This window comes from Protomyctophum parallelum (assembly GCF_964188405.1).
Source record: "Protomyctophum parallelum genome assembly, chromosome: 17".
In the NCBI taxonomy this organism is placed as follows: domain Eukaryota; kingdom Metazoa; phylum Chordata; class Actinopteri; order Myctophiformes; family Myctophidae; genus Protomyctophum; species Protomyctophum parallelum.
The window spans coordinates 24193584-24210426 of NC_139719.1; the positions used below are offsets into that span (position 1 = coordinate 24193584).

The 16843-nt window shown below is 45.0% G+C and overlaps 1 protein-coding gene across 3 annotated transcripts in view; it reads right to left on the reverse strand.

Annotated features, from left to right (window-relative positions):
* Window positions 1-196: 196 nt before the first annotated feature.
* Window positions 197-16843, reverse strand: part of etv4 (ETS variant transcription factor 4) — a 44012-nt gene continuing 27365 nt past the window's right edge. For all 3 annotated transcript variants that reach the window (XM_083787356.1, XM_083787355.1, XM_083787357.1), the window contains 6 exons: window positions 16192-16634; window positions 7959-8027; window positions 6681-6728; window positions 5383-5555; window positions 3094-3195; window positions 197-731 (listed from right to left, as the gene is read on the reverse strand). In XM_083787356.1, coding sequence (XP_083643482.1) covers window positions 501-731; window positions 3094-3195; window positions 5383-5555; window positions 6681-6728; window positions 7959-8027; window positions 16192-16634 — 1066 coding nt within the window. In that variant the 3' untranslated portion in view covers window positions 197-500. The remainder of the gene's footprint in view (window positions 732-3093; window positions 3196-5382; window positions 5556-6680; window positions 6729-7958; window positions 8028-16191; window positions 16635-16843) is intronic.

The window sequence follows — 16843 nt, forward strand, 5'->3', positions numbered from 1 at the left end:
AAGAGAAAACCAGCACTACATCATCAAATTTCAATGTACGTATGACACATCATTTTAAAGCATACATTCTGTACCTTCATAAAAAAGAAAGAAATAAAAAACTAAAAATGACCAGGACCTACACGTGGCACCAAGCACTGTATCCGGTCACATATGACAGAAGAAAGAGCAGCTTGGAGTCTTCTTAGAGTAGTAATATGGGTCTTTATTAAGCAATCTCTTTAACCACAATCATGTTTATGGATTGAATAGGCCTCAGAAGTGAGAGGAATGCAGCTCTTACAAACTCAAAAAAAAAAAAAAAAAAAAAAAGAAAAACAAAACATCCCTAGAGATTAATTTAAACAAAAGAACAAAAAACAAAAAGAAAAAACACCATAGCCTTATATACACGTGGATGGGGTGGGCATGTGCAAGAGATGGGGCGATTGGGGCATGTATGATGATGATGGGTAGGGACAAGAGTAAAGGTTTCTGAAGGCAGGAGGGTGGGGTTGCCATTAGTACATGTATCCTTTGGAGTAGGTCTGGCCGGCCCCCATGTTTTGGGAGCCTTGCTCCGGGGGATAGGAGACAGCCTCGTCCAGGTGCGACAGAGGCACCGTGTCCTCCTCGTTGACGTAGCGCTCAAACTCGGCCTTCAGGCTGGGCCGTTGATTGTCAGGGAAGGCCAGGGAGATGAGGGCCTCGGGCTCGCACACAAACTTGTAAACGTAGCGCTCCCCTGCCACCTGCGGACACAGAGGAAGGGTTGAGTTAAAAAGAAACATCACACCTGTGTGAAGTGAGAGTACAAACAGCTGCAATACCACTGGGTGACCTAAAGTGGCACTGTTGAGCAGCCTAAAGGGCCATTCACACTGAACATCTTATCATCATACATCATCATACATCTTCTCGTTCCGGCCAATCACAATTTGCGCCTTCAATTTTCTGCGCTCATTTTTTGAGGGGCGCTCCTATATACAGCTTTTTGTCCTTTTGCCATTGACAATGAAAGGGGAATTTGTCTGAACAAATCGGCTTTTGTGGCAACAACATTAAATGCCATTGACAACGAAAGGAGAATTATGTCATGTGTGGACGAGCAAATCGTCTATCACATAGATTCAGTTGTCATCTTACATGTGGTGAAAAGATGAGTTTTTTTAAACATTAATTGTATCATCATGGTTAAAAGATAATAACATAAAGTTAATTAATTCATGAAGAAGTATATTCATTTTTTTATTGGATGATGTACGACAACAAGAACGCCCCTCACTTCACACAGGTGTGATTTCTTTATCACACAAAACGGGCATAAAAGACACAAAACCGGCATAAGAGACCCCTCAAAAAATATATATAATATATATATTTTTTGAGGGGTCTCTTATGCCCGTTTTTATTATATTATAATAAAAAGGTTCAAGTGGTAGTGGCAGACCATTCTGCTCCGTTCCAGTTTGTATTTAGGTAGAGAGATCAAAAGTTAGGGATCTCCATATATGGGCATAAAAGGGACAACCTGGACATCCATACAGTATCATCATCAGTGATCGATGATGATGATGATGATGATACTGCATGGGCAAACACTGAAGACATTAGGATCTCCATATATGGTCATAAAAGGGACAAGGACTGACAGATACAGAGATCTCCATATATCAGTGGGACTGGCGGTGCGACACAGATGTGAGGGCCGCCGCATAACAACCAGAACTCTATTACTCTATTACAAACTATATTGGGTGCGTTCAGATATGCACACCGGGAGCACACTCACGTATTAGTTTGTATTGCACAGTGCGCTCAGTGTCCTATATGCGAACGCACCCTATATGTGAGGGCTACGTAGTGACCCAAACCCGGTAGTATATAGAAAGATCACACCCGTGTGAACTGAGCGTTGCAGGATCCTCAACAACACTGCTGCTCAACAGTGCCACTTTAGGTCACCCAGTAGTATTGCAGCTGTTCGTACTCTAAACAGACAGACGTACAAACATACACACACGGCCAGTCAATGGAGCGGTTAGGCACCGCTCAAAAGCATGAAAGCACAATAATGAAATACAATGTTATTATCACTTTTCAATAAAAGATTTCTACGGATTATACGCTTTTATTTTTAAGACAGAGGAACCATTGATCATCCTTGTTTGTCTTGTTATCCAGACTAACATCAAATGTCAAATCAGTAACTGATTTAGTTTGTACCCTTTCTGTGTTCTGTTTTCTCACCTAATTCATTTTGCAACATGTTTTGCTATTTTGTTTTGTGAAACGTTGTGTTTTCCGTTTCACTAATTTGTTTTGTGACATGTATTTCCGATTTGTTTCGTTAAATGTTGTTGTGTTATGCACTGATAGTGGGGAGATTTGTACAGAACCTTAGAACCCTTGCAACCTGCGGGTGCGTGCGTTGGGTCCGACGTACCAACAGTGCGACAGGCATTAGTCCAACACCCTACCAAAAACCTAAACCTAACCTCACAGGAAGCCATGGTTTAGTTTTAACCTGCCACAGATTCGTTTTAACCTGCCACACATGTCGGGAGCCACGGGTTAGTTTTAACTTGCCACAGGTTAGTTTTAACCTGCCACACATGTCGGGAGCCACGGGTTAGTTTTAACTTGCCACAGGTTAGTTTTAACCTGCCACACATGTCGGGAGCCACGGGTTAGTTTTAACCTGCCACAGGTTAGTTTTAACCTGCCACGCATGTCGGGAGCCACGGGAGAGTTTTAACTTGCCACAGGTTCGTTTTAACCTGCCACGCATGTCGGGAGCCTCTTCGTTTTAACCTGCCACGCATGTCGGGAGCCACGGGAGAGTTTTAACTTGCCACAGGTTCGTTTTAACCTGCCACGCATGTCGGGAGCCACGGGAGAGTTTTAACCGGCCGCTGCTTAGTTGTAACCGGCCACGCATGTCGGGAATCGACGGTGTTGTCGGACTGTCAGTATGTCTAACCAACGTATGCACCCTGCAACCTGCAGCCGCTAAAGTCCAAGTGTGATAACAAAAAAAAAGCAAAAGGAAGAAACTAGAACATTTTCATTAGAGCTGAAAATGCGTCCCTCAAAATATTGTGAATAAAATACCTTCTGCATGATTCCCTTCTCATAGTAGTACCGCAGAGAGCGGCTGAGTTTGTCGTAGTTCATGGCCGGACGGTTCTTCTGCATGCCCCACAGCCTGGCAACCTGAGGAGACACAATAAAGCCAAAGAATCAGACCAAAGAATCACGAAAAACGGTAACGGTAACGCATGCAGAAAATAACCAAGCTACAAGTTTGTAGATCATCTATTTTCGGTGCATGACACTGTCAAATAATATATCAATTTATTTAGAACATTTGTGGAGAAATATTGCAGCAGTCTGAATTTTACCTACGGCAGGAGAAAGAGAAAGGAGGGAGAAAACCGCAGAGAGAGAATAGCAGAGCAGGGGAATGCGGGAGGGAGAAGAAAAGAGGTGGTTACGCATCTGGGATGGTTCAGCTCTGGTGGCTGGGGCCTGGGTTCCTTCATGGGTGACTGACTGGACAGTTGGGTACACTTTAGAAGGCTTCAAAGAACACAGTCTTCTCTTTCTAAAAGATGTTTCAACATATATTTTTCTCTCTCTCTCTCTCTCTCTCTCTCTCATTTCTGAAACAATTCCAAGTGAAGCTTCTTTTGTTGAACAATAACTGATCCCACAATTGAACCAGAGCAAAGATGATAACCCACCACTGTGAGTCACAACTCTGCCCTTTAACCACTAGGGGTCCTCAGCGATAAGTCAAAGGCCTCAGTTCTCCCTCTCCATCTGTGTAGGCATGCAGGGCGAGTCCCCAACATGTGGATTCACTTCCTTTTTATGTAACCCATTACCACTTGAATGCAACCAGAGTCCCACAGTGTGTGCAGTGAAATAAGAGTCAGCGGCTGCTTGTCATGGGCAGGCTATGAAATACTGTCCCCCAAACCCAGGTTGAACTTGGGGCCGACAACAGCAGCAGCAGCAGCAGCACACTAACCTCTCGCTAGTAGTCTCTCATCCCAAGTGGAAATGTGAATCTTTGTGTTGACAAATGTCTTGGGGTATTGTGCGAGTAGGTGTGTGTGTGTGGGGAGGGGGGGGGGGGGGGGGGGGGGGGTGTAAAGCGCTGGAGGAGGTTATAAAGATTTGGGCAGGGAGGGTGCAGGAGGAGAAGAGACGCTCTGCGAGGACAGACATAAAGCGAGGAGAGGAGAGGAGGCTCATGACTCAGTAGGAGACTGGTCATATCCCACGGTGGCTGGCCTAGCCAGAGGCTCCGTTTGATCTCCGAGCACTCAGCCCCTAATTGCCTCTTGTAAAAACTCCTGGACCCATTCATTTTTAATGTACAGTAAAAAAAAAAGATAATGGGAATGACAGTAGGCCTATCTAGCGTACTGCAGGGCCCCCGTCCAAATGCATGATGGACCATCCGGCTGATACGGCCAATCAAAGCCGCAGACTTAACCCATTTAGACCCGAGGACGTTTCTACAAAATATGTCTTCTAAATCTACGTTTTCTGAAAAACCCATGTTTCTAACATCGTCTCAAACATTTTCATGTCAAGGACCCCCAAATGTATATGTAATTGTCCCCCATTTGAAACATTTGAGTTGAACATATTCTTTCAGAATGAACATTTTTAAAGGTTTGCGCCACATCTTCGCGATTTTTCAAGAATAGCAGACCTACAAGCTCGTAGCGTGGCACTGAGTGCCGCGCTACGCTTGTATATCTGCTATTTTTCAATAGCAAAAGTATAACATGATAATAACACCAAAAGGGGGTTTCCGCCCAAAATGGGTTAAACATTGCGAAAAAATGCCCAGACCCGAAGAAATGTGAGGAGGTGAGAGGGAGGGAGAGAGAAAGAGGAGGGGTGGGGGTGCGTGATTCGGCGATAGAGCTTGTCCTTCATTTTGTATCAATCTATTGTTTCATGTGCTGAATAATGTATGGGAGACTAATGGAGCAGGGATCAGAGTACAGAGCATCGTGAGGACAGAGGCCAGATCTCACTTCTAATCACTGGGATCTGTGCTTTGTTTTTAAAAACCCTGTCTGCTAACATGAATTCATCACAACTCAGATCCCAGCGCCCTCCTCCTCCTCGTCACCTCCCTATCAACATTGTTTAGGTGCAAAGGAAAGCGAAGCGAAGAGGAATCGATCTCAAAGGATCGTACAGACATCCGCAAACCTACCTGGAAAAAGAAAACGCATACTTTTCAGGAAGAAAATGTGTTCCGATGGACCGGTTTAGAGTTAGGAGATTTAGTGACAAGCTCCCGTTAAAAAAAAAACTCCACTCCACTTTTTTTTGTTTAAAGAAATCAGATCCTGATGACTGAAGACGACGTACCTCCTCAGGTTCGATGAGTTTGAACTCCATGCCGCGGCCGGTCCAGGCGATGAAGTGTGCGTTACCGGGGTCGTCCAGCAGGGCCACCAGGAACTGCCAGAGCTGCAGGGATCCACGGCGCTGGTAGGGCGTGCCCTCGCGGAACACGCCACCACCCTCCTGCTTCACTTCACCTGGAGGAGGCGGACATTTCATTTTGGTTTTATTGCCAACTCCGGTTATATCAGTATCTCACCACTTTATACAATAATATGAAGCGGCAAGGCCGAAAATCTGCTTTTAACAATTGGTCCTGAATACTAACGCCTCCGACACCTCCAGCACCAGGATCTTTGCACACGGACCCAAAGACCTCTGTTCAAAGTAGGATTTTCAAAGCCTTAAAACTACGAGCGTGGGGGGGAAAAGGTGTCCGGCATGTAAAACACGCTCTGGAATGACCTTATCCTTTGATGTTTTACTAATTCTATTTAAGTCAGTAACGTACATGCATTAGTAGTACGTTGTTGGACTGGGATGTATACTGTACACCAACAAGCCGAACTGTAGGAAAAGGAATGTGTGAGACAAAAACAGGGGATGGGCAATATGCTAATTGGCATCGATATGCGTTTGGCTATAGAGTTAGTTATTTACCGGTTACTGGATACTCGGTACACAAGTGTGGGAACATGAGGACCTCGGCTATGTTACTGGTGCACTTCAGTTGTTCAACCAGTGCTAAAGCCTCCAGGCTCTCCACTCAATCTCCTTCAGCGCGTCAATCTCGAAAAGAACACATGGGAAACTGGCTGTCACCGTTCCCACCCTGACATAGGAGCCCTACACGACACGTTGCGCCACAGAGAAACCAGACCCAACCAGCTGAGCTCCTAACCTGATGTAGTTCACCTGTTACGTACGGACCCCTCCAGTGCTTATTGTGTATAGGGGATGCTAGCTGATACACAGGGAGCTCCAATACCCATTCAAGATGGGGTAGATAGGGATTTGATGCCAAGCACAGAGCCAACTGTGCCTGCTTTGTGTGGCTTGTGTTTCTCTATTGGAGATAGATACTCTTAAGTGCCGTCACCCATAACTATTTCGTACCAACTGACACCTTCCCGAGTGGATTGTGGTGTTTCACGGTAATAGTGTGTGTGTGTGTGTGTGTGTGTGTGTGTGTGTGTGTGTGTGTGTGTGTGTGTGTGTGTGTGTGTGTGGTGATTTGGTCATGCTGCTATATGTTGGTTTGACCAAAGCCTTTGTGCATTAGTGCAAACATGCATATACAGAAATTATGAATTATGACTCACCCTCAAATTTCTCTGGAACCACTCGGGAATCGTTTTCAAACAGATAGCCTGCAAAGATAAGGGGGGGGGGGAACTGTGTGAGTGTTTCAAGTGGCCTTTCTCTGTGCTCTCACAATTACAGTCAAATTAGCCATTTGGGCTCCACGCCAGGCTTAATGAATAACATCTCAACGAAATACAAGGGTGTATTCACCCATGAATAACATTAAGCAGTAAGTGTGTCCTCCTGATCCACTCCACCAAGAGTAGAGTGGAGGGCTTGTTGAGAGTGAGAGCATTTCGCCCTGCAAATATCTGTGACGGATTAGGACAGTCCTGCTCGATTCCAGGACCTGTAAACGTCTGATCAACACTCCTATTAACTCCTCTCAACAGATTTTGTGGACTATTTAAGCACATACTTAACTTGGCGTCCCTACTCCCTATTCTGAGGAGAACATTTGGCAAAACTAGCAGATCTACAAGCTGCCGATGCATCACGTTGGGAGCGTGTCGATTGTTCCGTCTATTCTACACCAAAGATATAGACGTGAAAATAGCCAAAGGAGGAGGCCTATTGTAGACCCCTGGGGGACTCCGGTAAACTCAGTATTTAGGGTTTTAACTGGTGAAAAGGTCTTCCACTGTCCTGTCCTGACTGGCTGAATGTGGGGCAAAATAGCTACAAACGGGGTCACAAACAATGGGAGTGAATGGGTGGATTGTTTTCCCTTTTCTCACTAGGAAAAATACTTTAGCTTTTTCCAGGAGTAATATTTATCCAGGGATTCTTGAGGCGGGGGGTGAGGCCAGGGCCCCTGCCAATGGAAACACAGGCACACCGCCGGTTAGCCAATGGAAACACGGACACTCCAGGCCGGTTAGCCAATGACCGCAAGGCTCCAGCCAGGGCAAGGCTCCGTTATGATAAAGGATGGGCAAGAGAGAGATCCGGTACGTGCAATAGAAAGAATCCCATCCCGTCTACATTGTCTTTAACTATTAAATGACTATTGTTTAACAAGCCTATTGCACTTTAGCCTGTACGTAACTATGGACAAGATGAAAGCACATTTACTTCACACTGGACCTGAGAGTTAATCGATTCAAAAAAATTTATCCATAATAGAACATTCTATACATTTAAAATGGTTCTAAAAGAGAACCATGTAAGATTTTCATAAAGGTTTTTCATTTTGGGAGCCATATGCATGGAGCAAATATAACTCTTTCTGGTAAAAGTGCACAGTGGTCCTTAAGATAGAAGGCATGCAGATTAAGAGTAACATTGAGCCTTACCTTCATTGCTGTGCTGGGGGTTGGAGTAGCCCTCGTTGTGGTGGTACATGGAGGGACAGCCAGGCACATCTGAAAGCAATTAGCACACATCAGTGGACTGGTGCTTACAGCATTGGTTCCATTTATCAAGGAACTCAAAAAAGGGGATATGTATTAAACCCTTTGTGGACAAAGGGTTGTGAACAAATGGTTCCTTATTGCCCCCACTGCAACATGGGCAACAATCCGTCCGTCTGTCCGTATGTCACTCTCTCTATCCCCAAGTTCAATACTGCCAATGACGTGATGTGTCTACAAGCACAATATGGACAATACTATTGTGTATCTACTATTGACAATAGTTTAACTTTATGTTATGTTAATTTAATTATTTTTTTCACTTTCTTTGCTTTAACCCATTTAGGCCTGACCTCAAAATAAATAAAATTTTTCAAAAATAGCTCATAGGTAGATCTATGTAGATCTGCTATTTTTAGGGGTTCCCGCCCAAAATAGGTTAAATATTACTGAATTCATGTTTTACCCATAAAAAAGCACTCAGAATGTAGCTAAACTTAAGTGGATAAAACACTCCCCCCCCCAAACAGGGCTTCTCTTCAGAGATCTGTCCCTCTCCGAACATGATCACAAATCCTCCATTTGGTGTTACAGTATGTGAATATCACAGAGGGCTCATCCCTATAGCGCTCCGGCTGCAAGGGCAAAACTCTGGAATTATCATCGTATCACTTGTCTTGCCTGGTATTTTTAGGCCAAGCACCTGCGCCCGGCTACGGGGTAAGAAAAAAAGAAAGCTGTACAGTATACAATGTCTGTGCTTTGTCCGGGCACATCATTGACTGTCTCAAATAGCTGCATTCGCCAAAATAGATTTTATATTTCCCTCATTAACCTCGCAGTAAATTCTTAGCAAGCTGGAACACTTGTGAGGCGGCCTCGTAACGCGCTGTGAGGAGTCGGTCCGTGGCGTGCTGAGCAGAGCTGCCAGGGTGTCGCCTGTGCGTCACTTGACTGCATGACTTATGAGCAGCTTAAATCCACAGCGAAATGTGTAAGAGTGCATATTAACACGGACCCACATTGACCCTCTGAGTTTAATGAACACTTGTTTCACACTCTCAAATGTGAATTTTTAATATTAGAATATTAATGCTGAATATGTGGCTTAAAATCCTTGATTATGCAATGAAGTATGCAGGTCTTTATGCGATTCTTTCCCCCCAGATATTACTTTGGGCTGTTTGCCTTCATGGTAGGTTGACAGGAAACAGGGAGAGAGATGGGGGGGGGGGGGGGGAGAGAGAAGCAGCAAAGGATTGGGACTCGAACCCGCAACACATCGCCAGGCTGGATTACCAGCCCAGGTGCCCGGACCGCTAGGCTGGCCTGGTTATTATGTGATTTTATGCGGTGACTTTGCAGGGAGTTGTGAAATATGCAGGACGTTTGCACGATTACGCGCAAAAATGGACCCCTGCATAATCTGCGCCATTTGGCGGATTATGCTGTAAATTATGCGATCGCATGAACGCATTTTTCTGGAGGGTCTAGAATCTGTGTGTTACTTGCCTGCATTGAGTTAGCCATTTTGGGCGGGAACCCCTTTTGGTGTTTTAAACATTATGTTATAATTTAGCTATTGAAAAATAGCAGATCTACAAGCTCATAGCGCGCGCTACAAGCTTGTAGGTCTGCTATTTTTGAAAAATCGTGAAAATGTTTATTTCAGAAAACTGGAGGATTTAGAAGATTTTTTTTTAAATTTTGAGGTCAGGCCTAAATGTGTTAAAGACAGTGGCTTAAATCCACAGCTGAAATGTGTTCACCCAACTCAGTGTAAAAACGGACCCAAATGGACGCTCTGACCTAAATGAACACTGATTTCGCACTCTCAAACGTGAAATGAACACTGAGGATTTAGCGGTGAAGAATCCAAAAAGTGCCTCTCGCTGTTCTGGGGGGGCCTGTGACTCACTCCTGGGGAATGCAGATGCAGCGCCGTGCGGGCCACGATAAGACGCCACTGGAGTAAAACGAAGACCTCCATTCCGGGGAGGCAGGAGGAGCAGCAGCGCTCCATCACACTGTAACCAATCTGCCTGCCAGCGACAGCAGGCTTCACCCACCGGGGGAGCGAGTGACGGGGTGGTGGTGGTGGTGGGCGTCTGGTGTGAGAGCGCGGGGTCAATTGGTGCGCAGTGTCGTGGTCATTTTGTGTCTTTCATCTGCACACAATGGGCGGTGATTAGGTGACGGGATGCCAATTTGTATGTGAAACTGGCTCTCAGAACTACACACTCAGGGATTTAACGCGCCGCCTCTACAATGTATACTACGTTTTAGATTCCGTTCCCCTTATAGCAAGTCTTCTTATTATGTTATGGAATTGGGAAAGGCTTCTGTTCATTTAAGTTAACGGTCAGGCATTGATGACGTCGGAAATGTAACACCAAACGGCAAAACCAAGGAGATGATTGTGGACTTCTGCAAGAAATGTCCCTTGATCAATGGGGAACCAGTGGAGAGTGAACAGCGTCAAGTCAACTCTGTGTGCATAACACACAAGACCTGACCTGGAGAACTCACACAGAGAGTCTGTGGCAAAGAAATCCAGACAAACATCTGTACCAACTCAGGCAGTCCTGAACGCTCACAGACTAGAACGTCCTGAAAGTCCTTATTCTACTCTGCTACCACTCAGAGAATCCTGACGGGAGCCGTAAATTAATAGCCATTCCCAGGGATCTGCGAGGCCTACAGCAGGTGGTTTGTTCGGCTGCATTTATCACAGGGAGCCTCCACCGGTCCCTGCTGGATATGACAGTGGGGTAATGTTTGAGTAGAGCAAGTAGGATTACAAAGGACAGGTACCACCATGCAAACCCACTGTTTGGAATGATGCAGACTGGATAGTGCTCGAGGTGTCTCAAAGCCCGGGGCTCAATGCTGAGGTTAGTTTTCGTGGAAAAAAAGGACATGGAGAATAAATAAAAGAACAAGTAAGACACGCAAACGTGGGAAGCGAACGCAGCTCGTAAATTGCAATAACAATTCGAATAAATTACGTACTTTTTAAGTTCTCCTTTTTTATGTGTTTTTTTTAAGATATTTTTTTTAAGTTAAGGTTTTTTTTTTATTATTTAGTGTGTATGTGTGCGTGAGTGTTTTTATTTATTTATTATTATTATTATTATTTTTTTTCTTTTAGTTTTTTTTTAAGTTAAGTTTTTTTTAAGTTAACTTTGTGTGTGTGTGTGTGTGCGTGTGCGTGCGTGTGTTCTGCTAGGTCTCAGTTAGTGCTCACTGCATTCGCAATAAGAACCAAAATGGGCCAGATCGGCATGAAACATCTACACTCCCAGTAAGGAAGACAATCTGCCTCATGGTGGCGCTATAATAGGCCACTTCACATTTTTGTACCGTAGGTGGTACATCCATTTGTTTCCCCCTGCATTGCTTGGACCATGATGATACTACCCAATATAGGTCATACCAATTGTTCATTACTACCCACAGATCCAGTCCAAAATGCACACGAATCGGTCATGTGATATACATGTATGGATCTTTCATATTCCAATCCGTGATTAGCGTCGTTATTTTTGCGAGAGGGACCCATTTTATGCCATAAATGCCACACATCAGGAACACAGCGTCCCATTTAGGCACATTGAGGGGCCTAGATACAACAAAGAGCCTAAAGTTATTTCAGGGGTTTTGACGCTCCAAATCATTTGCCTGTAATTACCTTCACAAAACTGTGGACGGGGACTATTTCTTACAAAAACACCATATATGCACACATCCATACAGCTATCATCCCCAAATTGAAATTGTATGATGAAGGGCCTCTACAACGCACCTCGAAAAGTGCTTTCACTTCTGCCTATAGGGCGGCGCCCCCCAGCTTCGTCGTGTCGTGACGCCTGCACCCCATGGCCCCATCACTAACACAGCCCTGGGTAGGCAACAGCTGGGACCGGGCCAACATTTTCTGTCCAAACCCGTCCCTAGACCAAAAGCGTAGTGCCTGAGACCAAGCGCCCGGCCCAAGCCCAAGCCGACGCAGTAATAATTTTACTGTGTTAATTAAACGTGTTAGTGTTACAGCATGTTTTCAAAATTAACTCCCATCATCCACATTTATATCTCAAAGCATGTGATGTTGTGTTCCCTTCCCATGAACACAGCTGCGCAGTCGTCAGGACCACGCAGAGCATTACCACGCAGAGCATTACCACGTAAAGCGGGAAGCCTGACACAGACGAACAACGTTTACACAATATGAACAACATGGCCGACGTGATTCGAATCCCGACCATTACTTATGAAAATACGTCCAGGCCATCGGGTCCCGACAGGTTTCGGTCGGGACCTCCTCTATAGAAGGCAACCCAGCCTAGCAGAGATCTTTGCTCCAAGGAGCACACATTTCTGGTATTCTTTTCCTTTCAAATCATATCCAGTAATTGTTCTCGTTGTGTTGCCGTTATCACAGTCTTGTCACACCTAATAATAATAATAAACTTTATTTGTATAGCACTTTTCATACATAAATGCAGCTCAAAGTGCTTCACAGGGCAGGACACAAAAATAAAATACAATAAAACACAAGTAGTTAAAATGATAGAACAATGGCAGAGAACAAAATTGAATATAAGAACATCAAATAAATAAAAACAAATAAAAACAAATAAAAACACCACATGCGGCAAATCAGTCAGGGCAGGGTAGGAACGTGCATAGTAAAACTCAACTAAAAGCAATGGTGAAGAGGTGAGTCTTGAGTTGAGATTTAAAAATGTCTACAGAGGGTGTGTGTCTGAGCTCGAATGGAAGTTTATTCCAGGCTGTTGGGCCGTAGAAGCAAAAAGCTGCCTCACCATATTTTTTTGTGCACATTCTTTTAGGCACTTCAAGTAGGCCAGCATTGGAGGACCTGAGGGGGCGGTTATGGACATATCTAGGTAGGCAGTCACGGAGGTACAGAGGTGCGAGACCATTGAGAGCTTTATAGACAAGTAACAGAATTTTTAAATCAATCCTGAAAACAACCGGAAGCCAGTGCAGTGATGCCAAAACTGGAGTAATATGTTCTCTCATGTTAGTCCTAGTTAAAACTCTAGCTGCTGCATTTTGGACAAGTTGTAATCTGTCAGTCGTTTTCTTAGGCAGTCCTGAAAAGAGTGCATTGCAGTAGTCAAGCCGAGAAAAAACAAAGGCGTGGATTAGTGTTTTTGCATCGTCCAAGGACAAATAGGCTCTGATTCGTGCAATATTTCTAAGGTGAAAAAAGGCAATCTTGGTAACATGATTAATGTGTGAATTAAAATTCAATTCAGAATCAATAATAACCCCCAGGTTCTTTACTGTACTGTTACTTTCTACACCTAGCATTTCTCTGCTTGTACCTCTACGAGTAGGAATTTACCCATGATGTGGGGTGTGAAGTGGAGCTTCAGATTCAACGGACATTGCATCATTTTTTTAAGAACCCACAGAATAGAAAGAACAGTACTAGTTGTGGGGAAAGTGCCTATAGCTCAAGGGGCGCTTCTGTGGTCTTTTTCATGAAGGAGAGAACATTACTTGTTCACTCTACAGTTTACAGATTCAAACAGATTTCTCCTTGGAAAATGCCTTTCATCGCTGACATTAAGGCCTGAGTGATGGGCTATAGGAGGCATTGAATCTTTTGAACAGAAGTGTAAAAGGGCATTTACATTAGTGGAGAAATTACATGGGCGAGCGATAAATGGCACTATAATCTAGTTTTTTGTTCCCCTGCAACGGTTATTTATTTGTGAACAGGCAACTGCAGCTGGCCATCGTCGTACGAAGTGTAAGCGTGCACACACACACACACACACACAAACACACACGTCCAACAGACACCTTCTCAAGGGGTGCCGATCTACAAGCTCACAACACGTCACATCCGCGATGCGTTGTGAGCATGTAAATCAGCTATTTTCGGCGCATGGCACAGCCGTACGACGGACTATAAATTAAGCATTTCACAGACACACCTCTCTGGCGGCCATGGCCTCCCGGCAACACACACACACTTTTATCCACAGACAAACATCCTTTTGTTGGCCTTTCTCTCGTCCCTGCTCAAGGCTCCTGAAAGCACAAAGCTCAACTTTGTCAGGGCTATCCGTCTTCCACTCCCTATCAAAAGGTACGGGTACAAAAAGAAAAAAAAACATTAACAACAAAAGTAAAGAAAAAAAATCTAAATGGAATTTAGGTCGACGATCCTCGGGTGTTCATTATGCATAAAGTATGCCAGGTTCAGAGTTTGGGAGGCACCCGTTCCTGTGCTTATAAAGGGGGGCAGCACTGCAGGACCGACCATTTCAGGTCCATTTTCACAGAGTCAATTCCACACTTGTGTATAACGGCTAGAACACAGGTGAATTAAGTGTTTCACCATATCTCACCACCCTCCCTTGACATGGGGGGGAGGGGATTGAGAGAGAGAGAGAGTTGGACCAATGCTCTGGGGCTACACACTCGTACAAGTCAATTTTTACACCGTCAAGAGTTACATTAACACTCAGGAGTTTTACAGCGTAGTTGTCTAACAGACTAGGCTCACTAACTAACAGAGAAGGCTCCTTTCTCCCCACCCCCCCCCCCCCAACACACACACCCTCAATCCCTTCAACTTAAGCCCCCCTCTCTCTTCTCCAGGCCAGCCAGTGAGCATCTCAGGTTGCTGCGGCCACGCTCATTTTTCCATTATGAGTTCATCTGCCTGCAGAAAAAGGAAGCCAACAGTGCAACCTGAAACCCTGGAGCACTCCGCCGGGGACGCTAGTCTTTCCTATGCCCTCCATTTTCTCAATGAAATTCCTCTGCCTCTCTCTCGCTCTCTCTCTCGCTCCCTCCCCCTCTCTCCCTCTCTCTCTCTCTCTCAGAGACCAGGCGAGAGAGAACCGCATAGTGAAGAGAGAGAAAAAAAAAAGTTGTTCCTCTTTTTTTGCTTTGCAAAAGTGTCATAGAGTTGAAAGGAGGAGTTTGCGAGGAGGAGGAGGGGTGGAAGTCTAGGAGCCGATACAGTAAAAGGGGAGCGTGTTTTGGCTTTTTGAACATTTTGTTCTAAGGTTGGCTGCACACACACCAGGGGAGGATTTGTCTTCAAAGAGACTCTTGTGGAGGCAAAAGCAAGGCTTAGCGGTTCCGACGGGCCTGACGCATTTTCAGCTTGACACGCTTGCAAACAACTTAAACGCGCTTGTTTAACCACATTAACCCTGTCGGGGAGGGGTTAATGTTAAGCACATTCTTTCAAAAATAACAGAACTACAAGCTCACAATATTGTTTACCATTTGTCTTTTGATTAAGTATATCAGGCTTAAGTGATTAAAGTCCTTGAGCCTACTTGATAATGATCCTTGTTATCCCCATTACAAATATATATCCCCTTTTTGAGGGCCACTAGCCCCTCCTATGTCCACCTTGGAGGGTTTGCACACAAACATTATGTTAACACAAACATTGAAGACGAAGCACGCAAATTGGACATGCAAAGGAGATGATGTATGATGATGTATGATGATAAGAGCGCCCCTCACTTCACACTTCACATTTATGAATTAACCAATTAAGACCAGAGGTCGATTCTACAAATGCCTTCCAAAAAAAGTGGTTCTCAAACTTTTTCATCCCAAAATGATATGTATTTGGCCACAGAAAATGAAAGTTCTTTGTGCCAGGGACCCACGGAAGAGAGGATTTGTAAAAATGCAACATTTTTAAAACACTTTCAAGATGTTTACATTTTTTTCAAAAATCACAAATCACACCTGTGTGAAGTGAGGGGCACTCTTGTCGTTGTACATCATCCAATAAAATAATGAATGTATGAATTAATTTGTCAACTTATGTTATTTCAGAAAACTGGAGGATTTAGAAGATTTTTTTTTATTTCGAGGCCAGTAATGGGTTAAAGAGAGGTTGGCGATTATTTTGGACGCGCAGAGTGGTTGAGGGGCGTTGACGCAAGCGAGCGTCCTCCTCAGGTCATCGCTAGACAAACAAAAAAGCAGCTAAAAGCACCAAAGATATGTCACCACTAAAGGTATTCAAACAGTTAAATGTGGCTTAAATGTGGCTTATGGCTTATGGTTTCCTAATTAAATGTCAGTTATTTCCCCCCCTCCTATAGATTTGCCCTCAAGGAAGGAGTCTCTATATGCAGTGGAGTGTCCGACTGTCACTCACCAGGGTCATAAGTGTAGTCCGTGGGCTCCTGTTTGACCATCATGTGGGCCGGTGGGAACCTGTGTTGTTGGTGGGGGTGTGGATGGTGGTGTTGGTGTTGGTGAGGGTGGGGGTGGGTCTGGGGGTGAGGGCCCCCCGGGCCCCCTGCCGCCATGTTGTGGGCCGCCCGCTCGTACAGGGGGTCCAGATACTCCTGCTTGAAGCTCTGCTGCAAGTAGGGCAGGCACGGGTCAGAGTGCTGCCGATGGTACACACCACCACCACCTCCTCCTCCTCCTCCTCCTCCACCTCCACCACCCGGTCCTCCACCCCCTCCTCCTCCACCACCACCCCCGGCATGGGGGCCCGCGGCTGGGGCAGGCTGCATGCGTTGGAAGGCCTGCTGCCCCTGCGGTGGGAACGGGGTGCACATGGGGTCTGACGCAGGGCCCTGGTACCTGGAACTGAGAGACGAGATTGGGTTAATATTTATAACTAAGGGCTTGGGCTTCCTAAATGTAATAACCAAAACGCAGGTCTATGGGCCCTGATTCACTAAGCCGTTTACACCCATATTTAGCAATGTAAAGGACATTTCCAAACTTCCCACGTTAGTAGTCTGATTCAATCATCTTTTACTTTTATTTTTATCAAGTCTGCTCGGATGCAGACT